Genomic DNA, 22,783 nt, shown 5'->3' on the forward strand with positions numbered 1-22,783 from the left:
TATTATTAGCCTTAGAGCATGAGTAATGCAGAGTTCTTAAGGTGAGGTTCTTAGTGCCGATTCTTAATTTTTTAGTTAAAAATTAAGAGACGGTTTCTTATATTCTGTCAAAAATCTCACTCTAAGAATCCCAATTAATCATGCTCTTAGCCTCCCACACCAAAAATCATCTTGACCCAAAACTCGAAATCTTCTGGATCGGACATAATAATACTACGTTATTATATATACAAATTTTTTTTTTCTGATAAACAATATATACAGAATTATACAACATTATATCAGGATGCATGAGATATATATATATATGTTACATTAGTTGTCGTAGTATATTCATGTAAGAAGCTGCAAGTCACACGAAACATGGCAATTACCAAAGCCAACAAGCCATTTTTTTTCTCTCTCAAACCATAGTTATTATAATACACATACTCACATCAACATATATAGAGAAGAGAGATAAGCTTCGATTTCCTAGTTTGCTAACCACACAATGTTATCAAGAGGGAAGAAGTGGCAAACCGGTGCCGACCTCGGCTCTATCTTCAACACCTTAAAAGCTACATGATCAGCGTTCCACATAGACGTGTTCATATGACAGACAGCAGGTCCCACTACCCGTTGTCTCCCATCATCTGTGACCAGACTAACCTCAAAGACTCTGGCTCCACTTTTGTGACCATGGCAATAGTAAACTACATAAGGGTATGGCATTCTATGACATCCCAACATTTTAATCCCAACAAGCTCCTTTGGAGTCTCGACGAACGTATAGTTATGTAAAGCATAGCTTGTTGTGTTTTGGGCAATTACTTTAGTCGTCATGACCTTGATATCGGCATTAGACGCTATTGTTTTCTTTGCAAGATCAAGCATTGACTCCAACGAAGTCCCACAAAACTTGTACTCTCCTTCAATTTCCTTGTAGTTACAGCGTACCAACGTCTCCTTCATGGCTTTCCCTTGAGGAGAGTCTTTGGAGATAGAGAAGTGATTGAGAAGGAAGTCAAGCTTCGATAGTGAAAGGAATGAGATCAGCTTCTTGTCGTGTGAGAAGTGGAGGAAGTGTTCGAAGTTCGTTTTTGTTGAAGTAAACGAGCAATTTGGCTCCTAGTTTAAGATCATTGAAGTTTAAAAACATGTACATTGAAGGATCCTCGAATTCACCATCTTTGAGCAAATGACTAGTATTTTGGTCTTCTTGTTCCTTGTTTGATATCAGCTTTCTTGAAGTATGTGCCTCCACGACCAGCTAAAACATAACCAATCCAAGATATTTAGAGACGAAAACTTCAAAATAATACTCAATTTTTTTATTTTTTTTGTAACTTAATAATACTCAATTTTTGAACTGCAATTTACAAAAATTCTAATAAAATGTTTCCCAGAACAAAAGGAAGATTTTATTCTTAAAACAATACTAGATTTTGACCCGCGCGGCCGCGCGGGTGTTTGTTTTATTTTTATAAATCAAATATGATCGGTTATCTTTTTCAATTATCATTATACGATGTTGGTATCTATTCGGATTCGGATCCCTAGTGCTGGGAATATGAATCATTATCCGCGGGCCCCGCCCCATTTGACCCGCTGCGGGGCGGGTGCGGGTCGAGTGATTTGAAAAATTTGGTTAGCGGGTGCGGATGCGGGTTGAGTGATTTTTATGCGGGGCGGGTGCGGATCAGCCAAAATTCAGTGCGGGTACCCGCCAACCCGCAAAAACTAAAAAAAAAAGTTTTTTTTTTAAATATTATTTTTAAATAGAAATTTTTTTAAAAATAATTTAATTTTAATTATAAATAGATTAATATTTATTATTTTTAATAAAAAATATTTAAAATATTAAATTTTATTGTTATTTTTAATAAAAAATATTTAAAATATTAAATTTTATTGTTATTTTAATAAAAAATATTTAAATTAATAATTTTTAATATTATTAATATTATCTGCGGGTCTAGTGGATCACCCGCGGATTTTAGCGGGGCGGGTGCGGATTTCATATTTTCTTCTTGCGGGTCAAGCGGGTCAAATTTTTTGAGTAAAAAAAATCAGTTTACCCGCGGGTTGGCGGGTCAGCGGGGCGGGTTTGACCCGCAACCCAGCTCTACGGATCCCCAATTTGGTTTAGTTTGGATCTATTTGGATTGTGAGTTTTTGAATTTGAAGATTTCATGAGCATTTATAAATTTTGGTATAGGTTCGGTTCAAATCTTTGTGGGTTCGGTTCAGATTTATATAATCCGTAAATTATTTTGTAAAAGTTTTAAATTACTGTATATTTTAATTTTTCCAAATTAAAAAAATAAAATTAATATATAACATATGGATTTGAATAATACATGCCAAAATGCTTAAATATAACATAAAATTGGCTTGACATGAATCTTTAGATAGAGAATCAATATATATATATATATATATATATAGTCTAATTCTTGGGTTCACCCCCTAGGGTGAACCTATAGGTTCACCAACCACTAATAAGTTGCCAACTCATATCCAGTTTTTTAGAAAAAAAAAGTTAAGAAATAATTAAAAATATTATTATCAACCAGAAAAAAAAAACAAAAAAAGGAAAAAAAAACACGACGGCTTGACAAGCCGGGCTTGTAAACCTTGTTTTGTGACCAAAGAGTCACGTAGAAGAAGATGAGCAAATAAGAATAGCAGAGAAGAAGGTACAGAGTCGTTAACATAATTGACCATATAATTGTTAGATTTTCTAACATAATTGAGGTGGCAAACGTCAAAGTCGTTTAAAGCCGTGGTAAAAAATTCTTCTTCTTATCGGTTACAGAGAAGATAGATTACAGAGAAGAGACGAAGCTGTGTTTGTGATTTTCGAGTCTCCAATTCTTTGCTTTCAGATCTAATTTTGAATAAACCTCCGTCCAATGTACTTGTAACCCTAACAAACTATTTCTTTTTTTTTTGGTCAACTAACCCTAACAATTTATATATAAGATTGTTCTTGCTTTTGGTTTTACAGAAAGTTTGAGAAAGAATGGAGAATAATCAATTAAGTGGTCAAAAAACTATTCTTGGTGGTCAGTATACATGTGCTCACTTATGTGTGCCGTCCTTTGGAAATGAAATGCGAATCCAACTTTGAGAAGCTCGTGGTCTAGTTTGTACACAAGTGCATAGAACATACTGAGAGCGTTCTTGCTGACTTTAATTTCAATCATGGTTCTAACCATAACAGAGACTTGATCCAACATTCTTAACAGTCCTGTAATCAAAATTTTATTGATTAGATTAGAAGACTTCTTTGATATAGTAACTCATTTTTTTGTTGAAATTGTTGAACTTTTGGCTTGGCCTCACTTCACAGCCAGCCCACTCTTGCTCTTGCTCTTACTCTTTTTTTTTGTTCTCTCTTTGTCTCTGTTTTTACTCTCTCAGTTCTGCTTGTGTTTCATGTTAGGAGTGAACCTAATCACCCCTTTGATGCCTTAGAACACAAGTTGCTTTGATGCCAATTAAGGCCCCTCCTCAAAGGTAAGAGAGTTTGTGAAACAAACTAATAAAACAAAACACAAGTTATTACAATTTTCTTTTCTTTTCCTGTTCTCTTTCCCAACTCATGTTTAAATACAAAAGTAAGGAAACAAACTAACTACTACGTGAACATGGACATGAGCAACTAACACATCCACTACATCTTTCCACTAAACATAAAATAAATAAAGATAAACTATTGAAACTATTGAAGATAAACTATTGAAACTATTGATTTGATCATGGTGAAGATGGCCACGTCATATTCTTCTCCAAGTTGTATCTTATCAATACTCCATTCCTCCAAACAACCTTGTCCTCAAGGTTTGACACAAAACATGGAAGCTTCTCTGATTCCACGTAGCTTTCTTGTCTCACAAGCCGACTTTGGAAGACACGTTCAGGTTTGATAAGAAGAATCGCATTGTGGCGGAGTGGAGGTGAATGACTTGTAGCTAGAACCCTTTTCTGAATACACATGACGGTGTGAACTTCTTATCTCGTAACGGTGGTGGTTTACCAGGAACTGGTTGTTCTTCGTTGAGCATCTTTGGTTTTGAGGTAGGCAGTTCATGGCTTTGGATTGGATGCGTAGGAGCAGTAATGGAGCGCCCATATGTTTTGTGCGCAACGCTTCGGATCCAAAGTCGTGTGATTACGGCTTCAATATGGGATACATCAATGAATTCTTTGAATATGTCCTTGTTTGGTAAAGGAGCAAAGCTTGAGTCCTCAACAATCTTCGAATTCATGGCTTGAATATTTTTTTCAATATACTCAAAGCCTAGAAAGGACGAGTCTTCATCACCATTGATCGGAACCGCATCATCAAAGACATCATAGCTTGGCTCTTCATCGTCATAGACATCAAAGATAGGAGCTCCATAGATCCAGTCGTACAGCTCCATGGATTCTTCCGGAACCTGCAGATCCGCTGCACCCTTCATGATCCGTGTAGCTGGTTGAGATGCAGTACCACCATTGACTCTTCCATCACCAGCTTTCATCTCTCTTACTATCTCCGCTAGATGGTTTATGGTTTCTCCAATATTGATGAATTGCTTCATCATATCAATCTTCATCTTTTGGATCTCATCATGTACTTTGCTGAGGAGGTTAATTGGTCTTTAAATCTTCAATGCACTCTCCATTGATTCCCATAACATAGATCACAACAAGATTTTTTTTTTTTTTTTTTGGGTGGAATGTGTTTTGACTTGATACCACAGTTAAGTGGTCCGGATCAAATCGGTGAAGCGAAGCCGCAGGATAGAAGTGCTCTGATACCAATTGTTAGGAGTGAACCTAATCACCCCTTTGATGCCTTAGAACACAAGTTGCTTTGATGCCAATTAAGGCCCCTCCTCAAAGCTAAGAGAGTTTGTGAAACAAACTAATAAAACAAAACACAAGTTATTACAATTTTCTTTTCTTTTCCTGTTCTCTTTCCCAACTCATGTTTAAATACAAAAGTAAGGAAACAAACTAACTACTACGTGAACATGGACATGAGCAACTAACACATCCACTACATCTTTCCACTAAACATAAAATAAATAAAGATAAACTATTGAAACTATTGAAGATAAACTATTGAAACTATTGATTTGATCATGGTGAAGATGGCCACGTCATATTCTTCTCCAAGTTGTATGATAGGTCCCTTGCCAAGAGATATCTATTGTTGATCTAGAAACATGGATTTGATACCAATTAAGGTCCCTCTTCAAATCAAAGAGAATTTGCCAAAGGACAAACTAAGAACACACACTTTTCTTTGGGTAGTTTTGACTTGATACCACAGTTAAGTGGTCCGGATCAAATCGGTGAAGCGAAGCCGCAGGATAGAAGTGCTCTGATACCAATTGTTAGGAGTGAACCTAATCACCCCTTTGATGCCTTAGAACACAAGTTGCTTTGATGCCAATTAAGGCCCCTCCTCAAAGCTAAGAGAGTTTGTGAAACAAACTAATAAAACAAAACACAAGTTATTACAATTTTCTTTTCTTTTCCTGTTCTCTTTCCCAACTCATGTTTAAATACAAAAGTAAGGAAACAAACTAACTACTACGTGAACATGGACATGAGCAACTAACACATCCACTACATCTTTCCACTAAACATAAAATAAATAAAGATAAACTATTGAAACTATTGAAGATAAACTATTGAAACTATTGATTTGATCATGGTGAAGATGGCCACGTCATATTCTTCTCCAAGTTGTATCTTATCATTTCAATACACAAGCTAGCACACACTCTCTTTACTCTTTCACGTTTGGTTTGTTCTTGTAGAGAGAGGAGAGATAACTTTGTATGCCTACATTTTTACTTACTCCAACTCTTATTCTTATGAGAATTGGATTTATCTTTCTTACAAGACCACATATACATACATTTTTAATTACTCCAACTCTTATTCTTATGAGAATTGGATTTATCTTTTTTACAACACCACACATTAACTACTACACATGTGTTTGTAACCAATGTCAAGTAGTGGCATCTTCTCTCACATTGATTTTCTTCTTCTACGTGACTCTCCTTGGTCACTTCTTCTTGTTTCTTCGTTTCTTACGCTTCAAGCGTCCTTCTTCTTCTTCTTCTGCTTTTTGTTCCTTTTTTGTAGCTTCTTCTCTACAATTCTTCTTTGCTCCTCTTCTTCTTCTACGTGACTCAAAATAATATAAAATTCTATAATCAAACAAGGATGAATACTAGAGAAGAGGCAAGGGAGAATATGCAAACCACAGAAACGTAACTTACGGCTTTAAGGACGTATCCAGTAGAGATGAAATCAAAAACATCTTTGCCAAATTCATTAGTTTTTGAGAATTTAACACCTATATGGTCAATTATGTTAACTACTTTGTAGCTTCTTCTCTGCGACTCTTCTTTTCTCCTCCTCTTCTTCTCCGTGACTCTCCTTGGTGAAAAATAAGGGTTATAAGCCGTCGTGTTCTGTTTTTTTTTCTGTTCCCTTTTTTTCTCGTTTTCCTTTTTATTAGTTGACTAGTGTTGAACCCACTAAAAACTATTTCTAATTATTTTTTACCTTTTTTTCTTCTAAAAACTGGATATGAGTTGGCAACTTATTAGTGGTTGGTGAACCTATAGATTCACCCTAGGGGGTGAACCCAAGAATTAGTCATATATATATATTTAGGTATTTTTGGAGTTTTGAATATTTTTTTAGCTATTTTAGCTATTTACTTTTTACTATTTGTATATATTTCAAGTGTTTTGGACAATTTTATTTTGGATATTTTTTTAATATTAAATCTAAAAATATTTAATATATTTAAATATATGAATATGATTCAAATATATTCAAACTCGTAATATTTCAGTTTGGATATATAGAATTAGATGACCCAATGATATGGGTTACATTAGATATTGGAAGATTATAGTGATCACAAAATGGAATATTCTTCTTTAAAAAAAAAGATACAATGATTTTATTGATTCAAGTTACTATTTACGTATATAACAATTAGATATTTAAGGATCTTATGGCCTATAATCAGTGCCTATAATGAAGGCCTAGTATGTACAACTATATATCTATAAGAAATATTAACCAAAAAGGAATTACACATTAATGATGAGTCATAACAATTATATCGTATCAATTAAATAAGTAAATCAAATTGAGGTGATTTGATAATTTAATATGAATGGTTTAAGTCAGTGGCATGTGATGGTAATTATTGTGGAAAAGTCAGGGTTAAGTACAAAATGTACTTCTGTTTTAATAGTATAGATAACAGCCATGATGCTTATAGTAGCACTTATATACTTTGTAGTCGGTTCAAGAAACAGCCCAGAAATAATGCTTTCAACCCAAGCCTTATATCAAACACATATAGAGAGATGTACATAAGCATATGTACATACCAGAGAGAAGAGGAGGAGGAGGGTGGGGGAGGTAACAGAGAATCGCAAAGAAGCCATGTATTATATTCTCTATGTCGAGAGAGATGAGTTTCTTCTTCGTTCTCTTCTTCTAATTTTGACTTACCTTTAGAAAAATGAGCAACTTCTTATAAAAACAATTCAATTGATCTTAGATCTCAATGAAGTATGAACAGCCATCTCTCTCTGTAGTATATATAATCAATCTACTTATGCTGATGCTGACTTACTAACTTTTTTTCGTAACTTTCAGTGATGTTTTCGTCTATTAGTTTACACATTAAAGTAGACTTTAACATTTTTTAATTTCATTTGATTTGTATTGTTAACTATTGTGAAGCCTGCAGCTTTTCTCTCTCTTTTTACATTGTTGTCTAATCTGAAACAGTAAAAGATACCAACATTAAATAACTGGATATTATCTTAAAGAGATTGGTTCGATTGATTCTATAGTACAAACTGTGCATGGAGCGAGATTATTAATTTCATTTTTTTAAGATAAAAAGACACTAATTCTGTTTAATCTGGATATCTATTCGTTTTTTTTTGTTTTAAATAGAGGATATTATCCTATTTCAATAACCGCTTATTAGTCATTACTAAGAAACATTCAAGTATTGATATTTAGTTATTTTCAAATCTCTTTTATTCGTTTTAATAGTCGAAAAGAAAAAATAGAAAAAACTATTTTGGGGGGGGGGGGGGGGGGGGGGGGGGGGGGGGGGGGTGGGGTTTAGTCTTCTAAAATAATATAAACATCATTCTAAATTCATATTTGTTTTGTTTTGTTCAGTAAAATAAGTGAAGTTTTCTTTTTTTTGGGTGATAAACCCCCAAAATATTATTATTTGGTTTGTTTCATCTTATATGCATTTTAGACTGTTTTGATGTCGAACTAATGGTTTCATTTTACAAATTTTAATATAATGAAAAATAAAATAAAATCTTAATAATAGTTGAAGAAAAAGGACATCTAATATTATTTGTTATTATTTGTGTCGTTTGTACAAACATTATTGGTAACATTTTAAGATTATGTATTTTATATAATATAATCAAATTTTATTTGTGTTGGTTATAAAAATTTGTATATTTATACTCATAGAAATTTGTTTTTATTGAGTTGAAAATATAAATTTTAATAATAGTAGCTATTATAGAATTTATATTGAATATTTATTTTTATTTTATTTAATTTCTTATTCCCTAAATCTAATATAATTTGTAAAGTAAAACAATTGGATTTTTAATGGATATTGAGAATGGGAGAAGTAAGTTTTATATAGGTCTAATAAACCTTATTTAAAGTCACGCTGTATCTATGATAAATATGAATTAAATGTCATATATTTGTACCTTGCTCATCACACTTCGATATATATATATATATGTTGCCATAAACCAAAAATGTGAAATATATGTAAATCCACTATCATTAATTCGACCTATCCAGTCACTCAATGTAGCAAAATATTATCAAAACACACATGCAGCGGTTCCCTTTGGTCTAGCAGTCTTAATTAAGAAATCTGCAGTCTGATTATGCGCTCGTGGAACGTAAGTGATGTTGAAGTCCGGGAAGCAGATTTGTAGCGTCTCTATTCTCTCCAATTCCGTTGCAAAGCTTGGCCACGCCTGGGGATCCTTAACCATAGCAATCAGTTCCTTACAGTCTGTCCCAAAGCTCTGGCAGGTCGAGTGCTGCAGCATATTCTCCATCGCCCACCGCAGAGCTTCTACCTCCGAATGCAAGGCCGATTCCCGTCGAGTGATATTTTTTGTCCCCATAAGCTGAATATTCCCAGAGCTATCTATCCATGTCCATCCACATCCACTGAAGTTAGCTGAGAGAGTCCAAGATCCATCGAATAGACAAATATTTCCCAAACATACGGCTTGGGGTTCCTCATTCATGGTGTCCTGTGTCGCAGGTTGTACCACTTCATTAGCCTCAAACCATGCCTGGCATTCACTCTCAGCATGTCTAACCAGTTCCAGAGGATCTCTATCTATTCCTCTGAAGAGTTTTTCATTTCTAGCCTTCCAAATGAACCATATTATCCAGGGATAAGGATCCCTATCTTGCTCTGGTTCCATGATACTATTTTTCCTCCAGAACAGATAATCCATGTTTGTGTAGACGCTCGATACCGGAAAAATATTTGGGCACGTCGGAGTTGAAGATAAAGACCATACTTGACGGGCTGGTGGGCATTCGAAGATTGCAAGTGTGACTGTCTCCTCTGCTTCTCCACATCTTGGGCAATAGTTGTCGCACCTCATATTACGTCTAACTAAATTCCTCGTTACTGCCACATGACCAGTCAACAACTGCCATATAAGATGACATATCTTCGTAGGGGCCTTCAATTTCCACGCAAAGCCCTGCAGTTTCGTAATACTTGGCTCCAAAACTTCCTTCTCCTCCGATAACTTCAATAAATTCTGCGCCACCCAATATCCAGATTTAACCGTGTATTGGCCACTCCTTGTAAAGTTCCAGCAGAAAGTATCTCGACGATGAGTTGAGCTTATGGCCAAATTCCTTATAAGTGGTATATCCTCTGGATGAACATATTTCTCCAATAGTCCCACATTCCAATCCTTCACTCCCTGGTCAATAAGATCGCTTACTCTCATGTTGGGGTTCATCACAGGAGCTATGGGGGCAGCTGGCCTGGCGGGATTCGATGGAATCCATGGATCCTCCCATGCTTTAACCTCATTGTTGGGGTCAAAAACGGTTACGACGGAATTACCACCCGAAAATCCTCAGAGATCGTATTTCCGAAAGAGTTAGTAAAAGAAGGGATGTAATTTTCGTAAAAATAACCTATACGAGGTTATTTTTACGAAGAAGTATTCTTTGGGATTCAAACCGAACGATCGTCCCGCTCGGTCGCTACATAGCGACCGAGCTCGGGCCAAAGCTCGGTCGCTACGTAGCGACCGAGTGATCGTCCCGCTCGGTCGCTACGTAGCGACCGAGCTCAGCCAAGCTCGGTCGCTACGTAGCGACCGAGCGATCGTCCCGCTCGGTCGCTACGTAGCGACCGAGCTCGAGCCAACGCTCGGTCGCTACGTAGCGACCTAGCGACCGAGCGATCGTCCCGCTCGGTCGCTACGTAGCGACCGAGCTCGAGCCAAAGCTCGGTCGCTACGTAGCGACCGAGCGATCGTCCCGCTCGGTCGCTACGTAGCGACCGAGCTCGAGCCAAAGCTCGGTCGCTACGTAGCGACCGAGCGATCGTCCCGCTCGGTCGCTACGTAGCGACCGAGCTCAAGCCGAAGCTCGGTCGCTACGTAGCGACCGAGCACTCGTTTCGCTCGGTCGCTACATAGCGACCGGGCTCGAGCCAAAGTTCGGTCGCTGTGTAGCGATTGAACCTTTCCGAACATCGATACGGCACCAGTCCTTGCATTCTCGTCAAACCTTCGAATGCTATCTCCCGAAGACCGTAGCAAGCTCAGTCCATGTTTCCCGCTATTCTAATTCATCGATCAAACTTCGCGGATTAGAAACCGCGGAAAACTCGTAGTAAACGTGTCGAGTCGGAAGACGGCCCAAAGGGACCTAAAACACGACTCGAGGCCCATCCTACGATTTTTCTTAACCAAAAGCCCGTGAACCACAGCATGGTTCGCGCTTGGCCCACGAGGAAGGATAAATGTCAAGTTTCCGCGGATAAATACGGAAGTTTTGAAGATAATTGTGAAGATCGGGAAAAATGGAATATCTCCATTTTTATGCTATGACGGCTTAAGGGCAGAAGAGTAAAAGCGTAAACCGACCTTGGAGCTAGTATATAAGGAGTCCTAGGCGAGGAGCAGAAAGAAGAACTTTTTCAGAGCAAACTTAGCATTTAGAGCGATTTAGGCAACTTTCCGTTTTTGTTATTTCGAGCTGCGACTCAATTAGGTTTAGCCGTCTTAGGGTTGCTAGAACTAGGAATCTCGCCGACAGCTCTCGAGCCCAGGCTTATACCTTGTTGTAACGCTCATACGCAGATTCGGAATAAGATCTACTTTGCTCTCTTTTCGATTTCTTATTTTTATCGTTGTTATTCTCGTGTTCTGATTGCTTGACGTGTGGTAATTAACAGATATCCGGGTCCTCTGGGAAACTAGGGTTTTCTTAGTTTCCTTATTTAAACGGAAATCGACAGTGCGAATTTCGGTTCCCACAGTTTGGCGCTAGAAGGAGGGGGCCTTACGGATCAATCTAACCCGCAAAAGCCACACACAGTCAGACATGTCAACCAACGACGCGGATAACGTGCAAACTCCCCTTAACGGAGGCAGCGGCACCGATCTCCACACTCCGGTAGCGGACGTATCTGCGGCCAACGCGCAAGCCAACGCCGCGACTCTCGAGGAGTTTAAAAAGATGTTCGCCACCTATGAAAAAAGGTCGGAAGAACAGGATAAGCTCGTGAATACCTTGACCAAACAGGTTGAAACCTTAACGGCAAGGACCCAAGCTATCCGTCCCCGCGGAACCACCAAAATCCGCGGGAAGAGGCTCGATTTCGCCACCCCACTCGATAGAGCAGGAGTCGCGCGGGAACGACCTTCCGGTCAAAACCCCAGCGAGAAGTCTCCCATCGAGAAGGGGAACTCTGAAAGTCTTCCGCTCCCTGCAAAGGACTCGGAGGATAACGAAGCCGAACACATTGACCTGGATCCTAGCGATGTCTCCAACGACACCGACGAGGATGTCGACAGACATCCAAGAAGGACCAGAAGCCGATCCGCTCGGGAAGGCTCCCCGTTCGAAAAACCAATGACGGAAGAAGAAGAAGTCGCCTATTGGAACGAACAAGAGGAGCTGGCCGAAAGGCAAACCGAGCTCACTCGCAGTAAGCGCCGACAGGCTCGGAAATCCACTAACGAGACATCGGATATCCGCGATCTTCGCGACTACATCACCAAGACTGCGGCAGAAGTGAGGCCGGATGACAAAGGGAACGATAACAATCGTCGCAGAGTCAATATGATCGTCGGAGGATCTCAATACTGCGGCGATACCGTGTCAGCCATCAAGGCTTACCAACGGAAGGCAGAATCAAGCGCAAATTGGCCTACATGGTCTCCTCCTCGAGACGGCCAAAGTTGCTCGATCACCTTCACGGAGGAAGAAGCCGGCGGTATCGACCAACCTCACTGCGACCCGCTCGTCATAGATCTCGTCATACGAGATTTAGAAGTCGGAAGGGTACTCGTCGATACGGGAAGCACGGTCAACGTAATCTTCCGCGACACTCTCAAGCGGATGAGTATCGAACTCGGAGAGGTAATTCCGACGCCAAAACCACTCACGGGGTTTTCAGGCGAAGTGTCGATGACTCTCGGATCAATCCAATTGCCAGTCATGGCCAAGGAGATCACGAAAATCGTCGAATTCGCGGTAGTCGACCATCCCACTATCTACAACGTGATCATGGGAACCCCATGGCTCAACGCCATGCAGGCAGTTCCGTCAACTTACCACCTGGGTCTCAAGTTCCCAACGCCGAGCGGAGTCGCGGCCATCTGGGGATGCCAAAAACAGTCGCGACTATGCTTCCTCGCGGAGCATAAGTTAAGACAAATCACGGCTTCTGCAAACGGCAAACGCGCGAAGATAGATCGATCTTCGGCCAAAAGCGCCCCGCACAAGGACGAAGTAAAATCGTCTGTCAACGCAAACGCATCGGACGTCGAAGCTCGACATAAATCCGAAGCCCACGCGATAACTCAACCGGAACATCCGGAAAATAGCGTCGACCCAGCCACGATCGACACGGTCAAGGCGGACATCGCGACACCAACCGCCGAGTAAGAACACTCGCGGCATGAAACAGAACTACGAGATGGCTTGATCCTCGAAAGGGGTACGTAGGCAGCTTGTCAAAAGACGAGTTCAGCTATCCCCCTCTCTAAAAAGGGGGGGGGAGTGGGTGCGTATACTCGTATACTCCCACAATCGCCATTATTGTAATCGAGTTTTTAGAAACATAAAATTTTTTACAATATACACTGTCTTTTTATCGAAAACGCTTACGCTTCAGTTTACGCTCGTCTGCGGCCTCATCCGGCCCAAAAATCGTAAAGATTATCACCTTTCAAACACGCAAAAATACACGCATAATCCTCGAAAATAACTGCGAGACGTTGCAAAAAGTTAAAATTCGAGGACAATGCTAAACAAATTGTCCGAACGCGACCACCAAAAACTTTACACCCCGTTCGTCGATTGGCCCCGACGAACACGCCAGCCGTCTTAAACAAACGCAATCCGATCACTCTTTTGATCTTTAAAAACGTCCAGCACAAGGACAAAAGCGCGCTACAACAAAAATCCGAAATTTTGGTTTAGCACTTCCAGTTGATTCTGAGAAGATGCTCGATTCGTACCATACAAGTCATATAAGCCGAGAACATATCGCGGACTTTAAACCGGTGCGAGTCAGGAAGAAATCGCAACAGGAAAAACGATAGCCGGCTAGTCACCGCACAAACCTTAACCGAAAGTAAACCTAGGTCTTGCCCTAAACCTAACGCTCTGGTCTCAAACATCTCAAGGCATGATATCTAAAAGATACGAGATCATAAACCATGCCTCTCCGTTCGTATCTCAATGTTCTCGAAAATCGTAAAGACAGATAAATTTTTACGAAAATCACGAACGAACCAACAGATTGAACGTCTAATTAGAACTACATACGAGACGACAACTCGTATTTACTTCAACCCTACTCAGGAAAAACTCGAAACAAAACATTTATCATATAAATAAACCGCGTAAAGCGGCAAGGGATTCAAAGCCACCAACGGCCAGTCCCGGAAATACAAATACGGCGATCTTGGCCTAAACGAAATCCAAATTCAAAGGGCCACATTCGGCCGAAAACAAGGATAACTGATCCATCCCTCATAATCCAAAGTCAAAGTCCCCGGACAACGAAGCACCAAACGCATCCGCAGGACGATCCACTTCCTCGCCACCATCGTGAAAATCGATCGGGACCTCCTCGGTATCAGGAGAAACCGGGATGGAATCCCAGAACCCTTGAATCCTCTCGTCGATCGGAGGGATAAGCGCCTCAGCGTGGGCACGGTCACTCATCCCACTCTTCATCAAGCTCATTTCCTCTTCAAACACATAGTCGTCGGCTTGCGTCCTCTAAAGACTTCCGACCGAACCACGGCACTCGCGAAAGTCGCCCACCGAGGTAAAGGCATTCTTAAGGTTCCCGTACTCAACCTGGAACTGAGATGCGCGAGTCTTCATCACCTCGACGATTTCTCTTTTGCCTTTCCTCTCCGCTCTACGAACAGCCCGCGCATGATCACGAGTAAGTTGTGCCTCTCGCTCCAGCATCTCGCCTTGCACGCGAGCGAGATCCCGCTCCGCTTTCTCCGCCTTGAAGCGGTAGACCATGGCTTCTCTATGACCCGCCTCGATGGCCGAGCCCAGCAAGCTCAGGCCCTGCAAAATCGATGGGCGTGTTACAAATCCATACATAGGATAATCACTAAAAAATTCCCAAAAAAAAAAACTAACCCCATTGATGATGCGAGATCCTTCCGCAACGACTCTCGGCCTCGCTGATTCTTTCGTAGGAGGAGGAGCATCGAAACCCGATGGCAGCCCAGCAAAGAAATCATCGAAGTCCGGAATGGGGGCCTCGCTCGAACCGCTTCCGTCGCCGTAAGCAAGGTTCGGATCCCATCCTGGAAGCATAGAGTCGTCCATCGAAAACTCTATGTCGCCAAGATCGACATCTTTTCCCTTCCAAGAGCTCGACTCCGGTGCAGCTGTCGGAGCTTCGACGGGATTCTGGTCGTCGGGTTCGGAGTCGCTTCCCGTATCCGCGTCCAAAGCTGGACCAGGTTGCACAAATTTCAGTGCCTTCCGAACCCTTCTCGGCGTGAAAGAAGTCCAGAAGAAGGGACCATTCCTGAGAAGATCCCTCACCGCGATAATGTCCTCAGGGAACGGAGCAAGAGGATTGATGAAGGGACGATTGTTCGGCAACCTCCGGAACAGTGGAATGCAACTCTCTTCGACGGACGCAGCGTCCAAACGAACAAAGAAAAAGAACTTCTTCCACAAGTTGAAGTTCGAAATGAACTTCTTAACCACCGACATAAATTTCCGAGGGACAAACCTATGCTTATCCGTATCCTTGACAAGTTGAAGCCTCAAAAGCGCTTCATAATGATCGACGGAAAAGGAAAGGCCATGCTCATAGCTTAGGATCAAGATCCCAATAAGGTGCTGAATGGCAAGGGGTGTCAACTGACTTATCGCGACTTCGAAGCGGTCCAACACTCGGACGAGAATTTCAGGTATGGGGAACCAGAGGCGACAACGCACTATGAACGCCTCATAACAAGTAAAGTAACCCTCCGGGGGGTTGTTAGCACATTCCCCGCGGCAGGGAACCCGGAACTCCACAACATCCGGGATGTGGTAGAACGACCGCATCGTCGCGAGAAACTCGTCAGTAGTCCTGCTTGCGTCCTCTTCCTCGACTCCACGATGGACCAGGACCGGGAATGGCTTCTCCTTGGGAGGGATCAACGAGCCATAATGAGCAACCCACCATGCCTCGTTCTCGGCAGGATGCACCGAGTGAGGCACGAACTCCATCTTCGGAACGACGAGCTCTTCGTAAGGACTCGCGGACGAAGACCCTTTTTTCGCAATCTTTTTCTTGCTCGACATCTTTACACTTCTCTTAAGAGAATAGAGGAAAAGGGTGGAGAGAAAGATAGAAAGTTTTTTGAAAGATCTTAGAGAAAAACAAGAAAGTGAAAAAATTATGGAACAAGTTACCTCTCTTCTTATAAGACATGAGGATTTACTATTCAAGCTCGGACTTTCGCATATTAATTCCATCCATCACGCCTAACTTGCCAAACATGCCTAACCGCACGCTAGGATCCCCCCATGCATGATCCTAACGGGCTAGGGGGCTAACTGTTGGGGTCAAAAACGGTTACGACGGAATTACCACCCGAAAATCCTCAGAGATCGTATTTCCGAAAGAGTTAGTAAAAGAAGGGATGTAATTTTCGTAAAAATAACCTATACGAGGTTATTTTTACGAAGAAGTATTCTTTGGGATTCAAACCGAACGATCGTCCCGCTCGGTCGCTACGTAGCGACCGAGCTCGGGCCAAAGCTCGGTCGCTACGTAGCGACCGAGTGATCGTCCCGCTCGGTCGCTACGTAGCGACCGAGCTCAGCCAAGCTCGGTCGCTACGTAGCGACCGAGCGATCGTCCCGCTCGGTCGCTACGTAGCGACCGAGCTCGAGCCAAAGCTCGGTCGCTACGTAGCGACCGAGCGATCGTCCCGCTCGGTCGCTACGTAGCGACCGAGCTCGAGCCAAAGCTCGGTCGCTACGTAGCGACCGAGCGATCGTCCCGCTCGGTCGCTACGTAGCGACCGAGCTCGAGCCAAAGCTCGGTCGCTACGTAGCGACCGAGCGATCGTCCCGCTCGGTCGTTACGTAGCGACCGAGCTCAGCCAAGCTCGGTCGCTACGTAGCGACCGAGCGATCGTCCCGCTCGGTCGCTACGTAGCGACCGAGCTCGAGCCAAAGCTCGGTCGCTACGTAGCGACCGAGCGATCGTCCCGCCCGGTCGCTACGTAGCGACCGAGCTCAAGCCGAAGCTCGGTCGCTACGTAGCGACCGAGCACTCGTTTCGCTCGGTCGCTACATAGCGACCGGGCTCGAGCCAAAGTTCGGTCGCTGTGTAGCGATTGAACCTTTCCGAACATCGATACGGCACCAGTCCTTGCATTCTCGTCAAACCTTCGAATGCTATCTCCCGAAGACCGTAGCAAGCTCAGTCCATGTTTCCCGCTATTCTAATTCATCGATCAAACTTCGCGGATTAGAAACCGCGGAAAACTCGTAGTAAACGTGTCGAGTCGGAAGACGGCCCAAAGGGACCTAAAACACGACTCGAGGCCCATCCTACGATTTTTCTTAACCAAAAGCCCGTGAACCACAGCATGGTTCGCGCTTGGCCCACGAGGAAGGATAAATGTCAAGTTTCCGCGGATAAATACGGAAGTTTTGAAGATAATTGTGAAGATCGGGAAAAATGGAATATCTCCATTTTTATGCTATGACGGCTTAAGGGCAGAAGAGTAAAAGCGTAAACCGACCTTGGAGCTAGTATATAAGGAGTCCTAGGCGAGGAGCAGAAAGAAGAACTTTTTCAGAGCAAACTTAGCATTTAGAGCGATTTAGGAAACTTTCCGTTTTTGTTATTTCGAGCTGCGACTCAATTAGGTTTAGCCGTCTTAGGGTTGCTAGAACTAGGAATCTCGCCGACAGCTCTCGAGCCCAGGCTTATACCTTGTTGTAACGCTCATACGCAGATTCGGAATAAGATCTACTTTGCTCTCTTTTCGATTTCTTATTTTTATCGTTGTTATTCTCGTGTTCTGATTGCTTGACGTGTGGTAATTAACAGATATCCGGGTCCTCTGGGAAACTAGGGTTTTCTTAGTTTCCTTATTTAAACGGAAATCGACAGTGCGAATTTCGGTTCCCACACTCATAGCCTGAGTGTATCTTCTGTCTAATCCCCAGTAGCAGTAATTTTCTTGCAGCAGAGATGCTAGTCCACACATAGGATGGGCTACTAGTAGGGTTTACTCTCAATGGAGAGCTCAATCTGTAGTACCTCCCCCGTAAGACTCGGGCCACCAGAGAATCAGGAAACTGTACTAATCTCCATAGTTGTTTAGCTAGAAGCGCCAGGTTAAACTCATGAATCAATCGGAAGCCAATTCCACCCTCTTCTCTGGATAGGCAGACTTTCTCCCATTTCGCCCAGTGTATACCTCTCTTTGGTGGATTCGAGCTCCACCAGAACTGAGCAATAGCACTTGCCAAGCTTTCACTTGTCTCCAATGGGAGCAGGAAAGTTGACATGACGTATGTCGGAAGAGCGAGCAGAATTGATTTAATCAGTACTTCCTTTCCACCTTTCGAGAGCCATCTACCCGTCCATCCATTCACTCTATGCATCAGCTTATCTTTCAGGAATGCAAAAAGCTTGCATTTAGAGCCGCTTATATCCTCAGGGATGCCTAAGTACGTTCCCATTCCTCCTTCATTCTGTATCCCAAGGGCATCTTTAATCTCTTGTCTTGTATTTGCATTAATCCGCTTACCAAAGAGTAAGGAGGACTTGTCAAAGTTGATGCATTGACCAGATGCTTTACCATATCTCCTGACTACTTTCATTACTTCTTCACATTCACGGAGCTCCGCCTTACAGAAGAAAAGGCTATCATCAGCAAAGAGAAAGTGGGATACCGACGGACACGTGCGTGTAACACGCATCCCTGTTATCTTTCCTTGTATCTCTGCATGATTAAGAAGGCTAGCGAGCGCTTCCGTGCATAGAATAAAAATGAAAGGAGACAAAGGATCTCCTTGTCTTAGTCCTCTACCTGGACTAATATTCCCTCTTGGCTCTCCATTCATGAGAACCTTATATTTCACCGATGTAATGCATCGCATGACCCAGCCGATCCAAGTTTCTGAGAATCCCATTTTACGCAGGACAGCTTCAATAAACGACCACTCCATCCTATCATATGCTTTGCTCATATCAGTCTTCATAGCCATCCTTTTATTTCGTCCACTGGGTTTCGTTCTCAATGCATGGAACATTTCCTGGGCAATCATAACATTATCCGAAATTTGTCTCCCAGCAACAAAGGCTGACTGGGTTTCCGATATCAGACCTGGAAGCACTTTTTTCAACCTCTGGCATAAGACTTTAGAGATTATCTTGTAGCTAACGTTGCACAGACTTATGGGTCTGAATTGAGACATTGCAGTAGGCTTTGTTATCTTCGGGATGAGACATATATTTGTGTCATTCAGTCCGTTCGCCATCGTCCCCTCAAAAAGAAATTTATTAACCATAAGGGTTAAATCCTCCTTTACTATATCCCAAAATCTCTGGTAGAAAAGTGCAGTCATCCCATCGGGTCCTGGAGCTTTCTCTGGGTGCATGGCAAAAAGCGCTAATTTGACTTCCCATTCAGAGACCGGAGCAGTAAGGTCGTCATTCATAGCACCAGTTATTGTTGTTGGCACCTGAGCTAGCGCCTCCTCGATTTCCTCCGGGTTCGATGATTCAAAAATCTGCCTGAAGTAACTAGTAGCAATGACTACAAGTCCTTCATCATCCTCGATAATGTTCCCATTCTCGTCCAGGAGCTGTGTAATCTTATTCCTTGCTCTTCTTTGCTTCGTCAATGCATGAAAGAATTTTGTGTTTCTATCCCCCTCTCTCAGCCAAAACACCCGACTCTTCTGCTTCCAAAACATCTCCTCCGCTTTAAGAGCATGTGAGAGTTCCTTCAGAGCTGCTGCAATTTCCTCAGTTGTGGCATTATCATCTGCATATAAGCCTTCCACCTTTTCTTTAAGCTCTTCCACCAATTTTGCCGAATTGACATTATTTAGCCTCCGCCATTCACTCAAGGCTCTCCTGCAGCTGGAAATATGTTCCATGATACTCGCATCAGGAGGAAGATCAGGTGATTTCCATCCCTCAAGGATAACCTGCCGTAACTCCTCATTATCCAACCATTTTTTATCAAATTTAAACTTTTTGGATCTTCTCGTTGGCTTTATGAGTATATCTGCAAGAATCGGACGATGGTCCGATCCCCATAGCCTCATGTACTTGACATTCGAGTGTGGAAACTTCTCATGCCAGTCCGCATTTCCTACCGCTCTGTCTAAACGACATCGAACAGTTGATCCTCCAGCTCTCTTCCCTACCCAAGAAAGCATATCTCCCGTGAATGGAAACTCTAACATGCCACAATCATTAAGCATCTGCTTAAAAGGAAGGAAAGAGCTATCCGGGCGTTGTCTTCCACCTGTCTTTTCATTGTGACATGTTATCTCATTGAAATCTCCTATCATAAACCAAGGTCCATTTCTTGTTGTTGAGAAACGCGTAAGACGTTCCCAAACTTGATCTCGTCTTTCCAGTACAGGGTCACCATAAACAAACGTCATATAGACTTTTATTCCATTAATGATTGCCTCAATGTCAATCATACGATTATTCGAAAACAAAACATTAACTTGAAATTCATCCATAAAAAACAAAGCTAAACCTCCGCTGAGTCCAAGTGGCTCAACAGTAAACAAATGATCAAATCCTAAGTCGGTCTGCATGTTTTGCAACAGCAGCCTTCTGTTCTTCGTCTCAGAAAGAAACACAAGTCCTGGGCGATGCTTCTGACACATCTCCGTAAGGCGTCGAACTGTGAGGTCGTTTCCAATCCCTATACAGTTCCAACTGAGCGTCTTCATTGATCAAAGTGGGATGGGTTTTTGGATCCCATCGAACCATCATCCTTTGAAGAGCCGGTTCTCTTCCTCGAGCTATGGTGGTGGCGTCTTGAGCCTCCAGTCCCACCAGACTCACGAAATACAAGAGACGAACCATCACTCTTTGATCTCTTCTGTGGAGATCCTCGAAGAAGAATCTCAAATTTCTTTTTCTGAATGCCCAAAGGAGCACTCGACTTGTAGCCATGCTTAACATGTCTCGATGATCTACCAGACAGCCTTTGTGATTTCTGATCAGTACGACGAACTTCGCTTCCCTGCCTGCACTTGGCTTCCATTTCCGCGAGCTCCACTCCCATCAAATCATCATCTAGCATCTCACCATCCATCAAACCATCATCTAGCTGCTCCGTAATATCCATATCGTCGAGTGCTTCGATCACCTGATCATTCTCCGTAGTTGGTTTTGGATCCTGCTCCGTCAAAGTATCAAAAGCTAGAGACCGAGGAGTCCCTTTTAGACGTTTTGTTACATTCCCATCTAAGCCATCTCCCCGGGAAGGCGTGACAATAGTACTGGCTATTCTCCTCGTACCAGTACTACCCAAACCTCTCTGTTCAGGACTCGTACGCACTGGAGACTGCAGTGGAGGAACCTCGCAATCAGCCTGCACGCTCTTAGCACGTTCCCTCGGCGGTGGAGAGGCCCGTTGCCTTTGGTGATCATCTCGGCCATCAGCACGATCCAGCGATACACGCACCAGCCGATCCCGTACCACATTCCCATCATAGCGGGCCTGGGACTGGGACTTCTTCTCACGCCAGGTTGCACCAATGTGCCTGGCGTAAGGCTTTGCCTCCTCTCGCGCACCCCCATACTTCTTCCTCCAAGACAGATCATCCCGCCGGCGAACAACCCTATCCGCATGGCCCTTATGATCCTCACGGGGGTTATTCAAGTCATGTCTTCGGTCTTCATTGGCATACCTCCCAGTAGCATAGCTAGACTGCTTAAGATATCGACCAGCCAACGCTTTCGAGTGTAGCGCAGTGGGTTCCTTCTTAGCCAATGGTTTTGAGTACTGCTGTGGCCCACGCTCCTGCAGCTGAACCCGCGCAAAGACGCCTTGTCGCTGTATCGAAGGACAATACTCCTTCTCATGTGTGAGCATACCACAAGTAGAACAATGCTTAAACAACATTTCGTACTTGATTTCAACCGTAACCTCATCTCCCTCCGGAGATTCAGCCTTCCGTGCAAACTTTAGTGGCCGACGCGAGTCAAAATCTAACAGCATTCTGCCTTCAATCAGCTCTATTGTGTCCTGATGAACATGTCCCAGCCGGGAAGCTATTTCTCTCAGGTTATTCTCAGTCCATAGGTGCAGAGGTACACCAATCAGTCTAGTCCAGAATGGTACTATCCAAGGATAGTCATCATGAACAATAGGCTCCCATCGAACCAGCACAAACATGCAGAAGTTGAAGTGAAACGGACCCTGTCGAAGAACAGAGTTTAGCTCCTCTTCTGTGGAAAAGTTGAGTAAAAACTTTCCATTTCCCAAGTCATTTGCAGTGATGCGATCCTCCAATCCCCATTGAACCGGCATTTCTGGAGGAGTTTCTCCACGCTTTGTTTTTCGGGTTCAGGATCTTTCCGATCAGAGACAGCTTGAACTCATTAATGTTTTGGGAGACATCATGATCCGTTAACTTGATCGGTTCATCATCATCCTCATAGAGGATTCCCTTGCCTTTGATATCAGCCATATGGGCTGAAGTGGAACGGTACGAAGATCCCATTCGAGCAACAGTGCTCCCGCTTCAAAATGATCAGTAGACTTGCTAATCGATCGCTCGAACGAGCAGAGCGATGAAGAGATCACACAGCAGGGAACGAAACAGAACCAACCGTGATCACACGACAGTGAACCGGGATCAATGATCTCACGTCAACGAACGTGAAGATCTGATATTGCTCGGCAATGAACCAGAGCCAATGACCGTGATCACACAGCAGTGA

General features: G+C 42.7%; 1 protein-coding gene and 1 pseudogene across 1 annotated transcript; both read right to left on the reverse strand.

Moving 5' to 3' along the window:
• Window positions 1–370: 370 nt before the first annotated feature.
• On the reverse strand, window positions 371–8,004 carry LOC106354884 (annotated as a pseudogene).
• An 896-nt stretch (window positions 8,005–8,900) lies between these two features.
• Window positions 8,901–20,481, reverse strand: LOC106393995. Its single transcript, XM_048737258.1, has 3 exons — window positions 18,891–20,481; window positions 17,985–18,686; window positions 8,901–10,138 (listed from the first exon to the last, which is right to left on the reverse strand). Exons 1-3 carry the CDS (start codon window positions 20,479–20,481, stop codon window positions 8,901–8,903), a joined length of 3,531 nt encoding a protein of 1,176 aa, XP_048593215.1.
• Between the last annotated feature and the right edge of the window lie 2,302 nt (window positions 20,482–22,783).

This window comes from Brassica napus, chromosome A7 (assembly GCF_020379485.1).
Source record: "Brassica napus cultivar Da-Ae chromosome A7, Da-Ae, whole genome shotgun sequence".
Lineage (NCBI taxonomy): Eukaryota > Viridiplantae > Streptophyta > Magnoliopsida > Brassicales > Brassicaceae > Brassica > Brassica napus.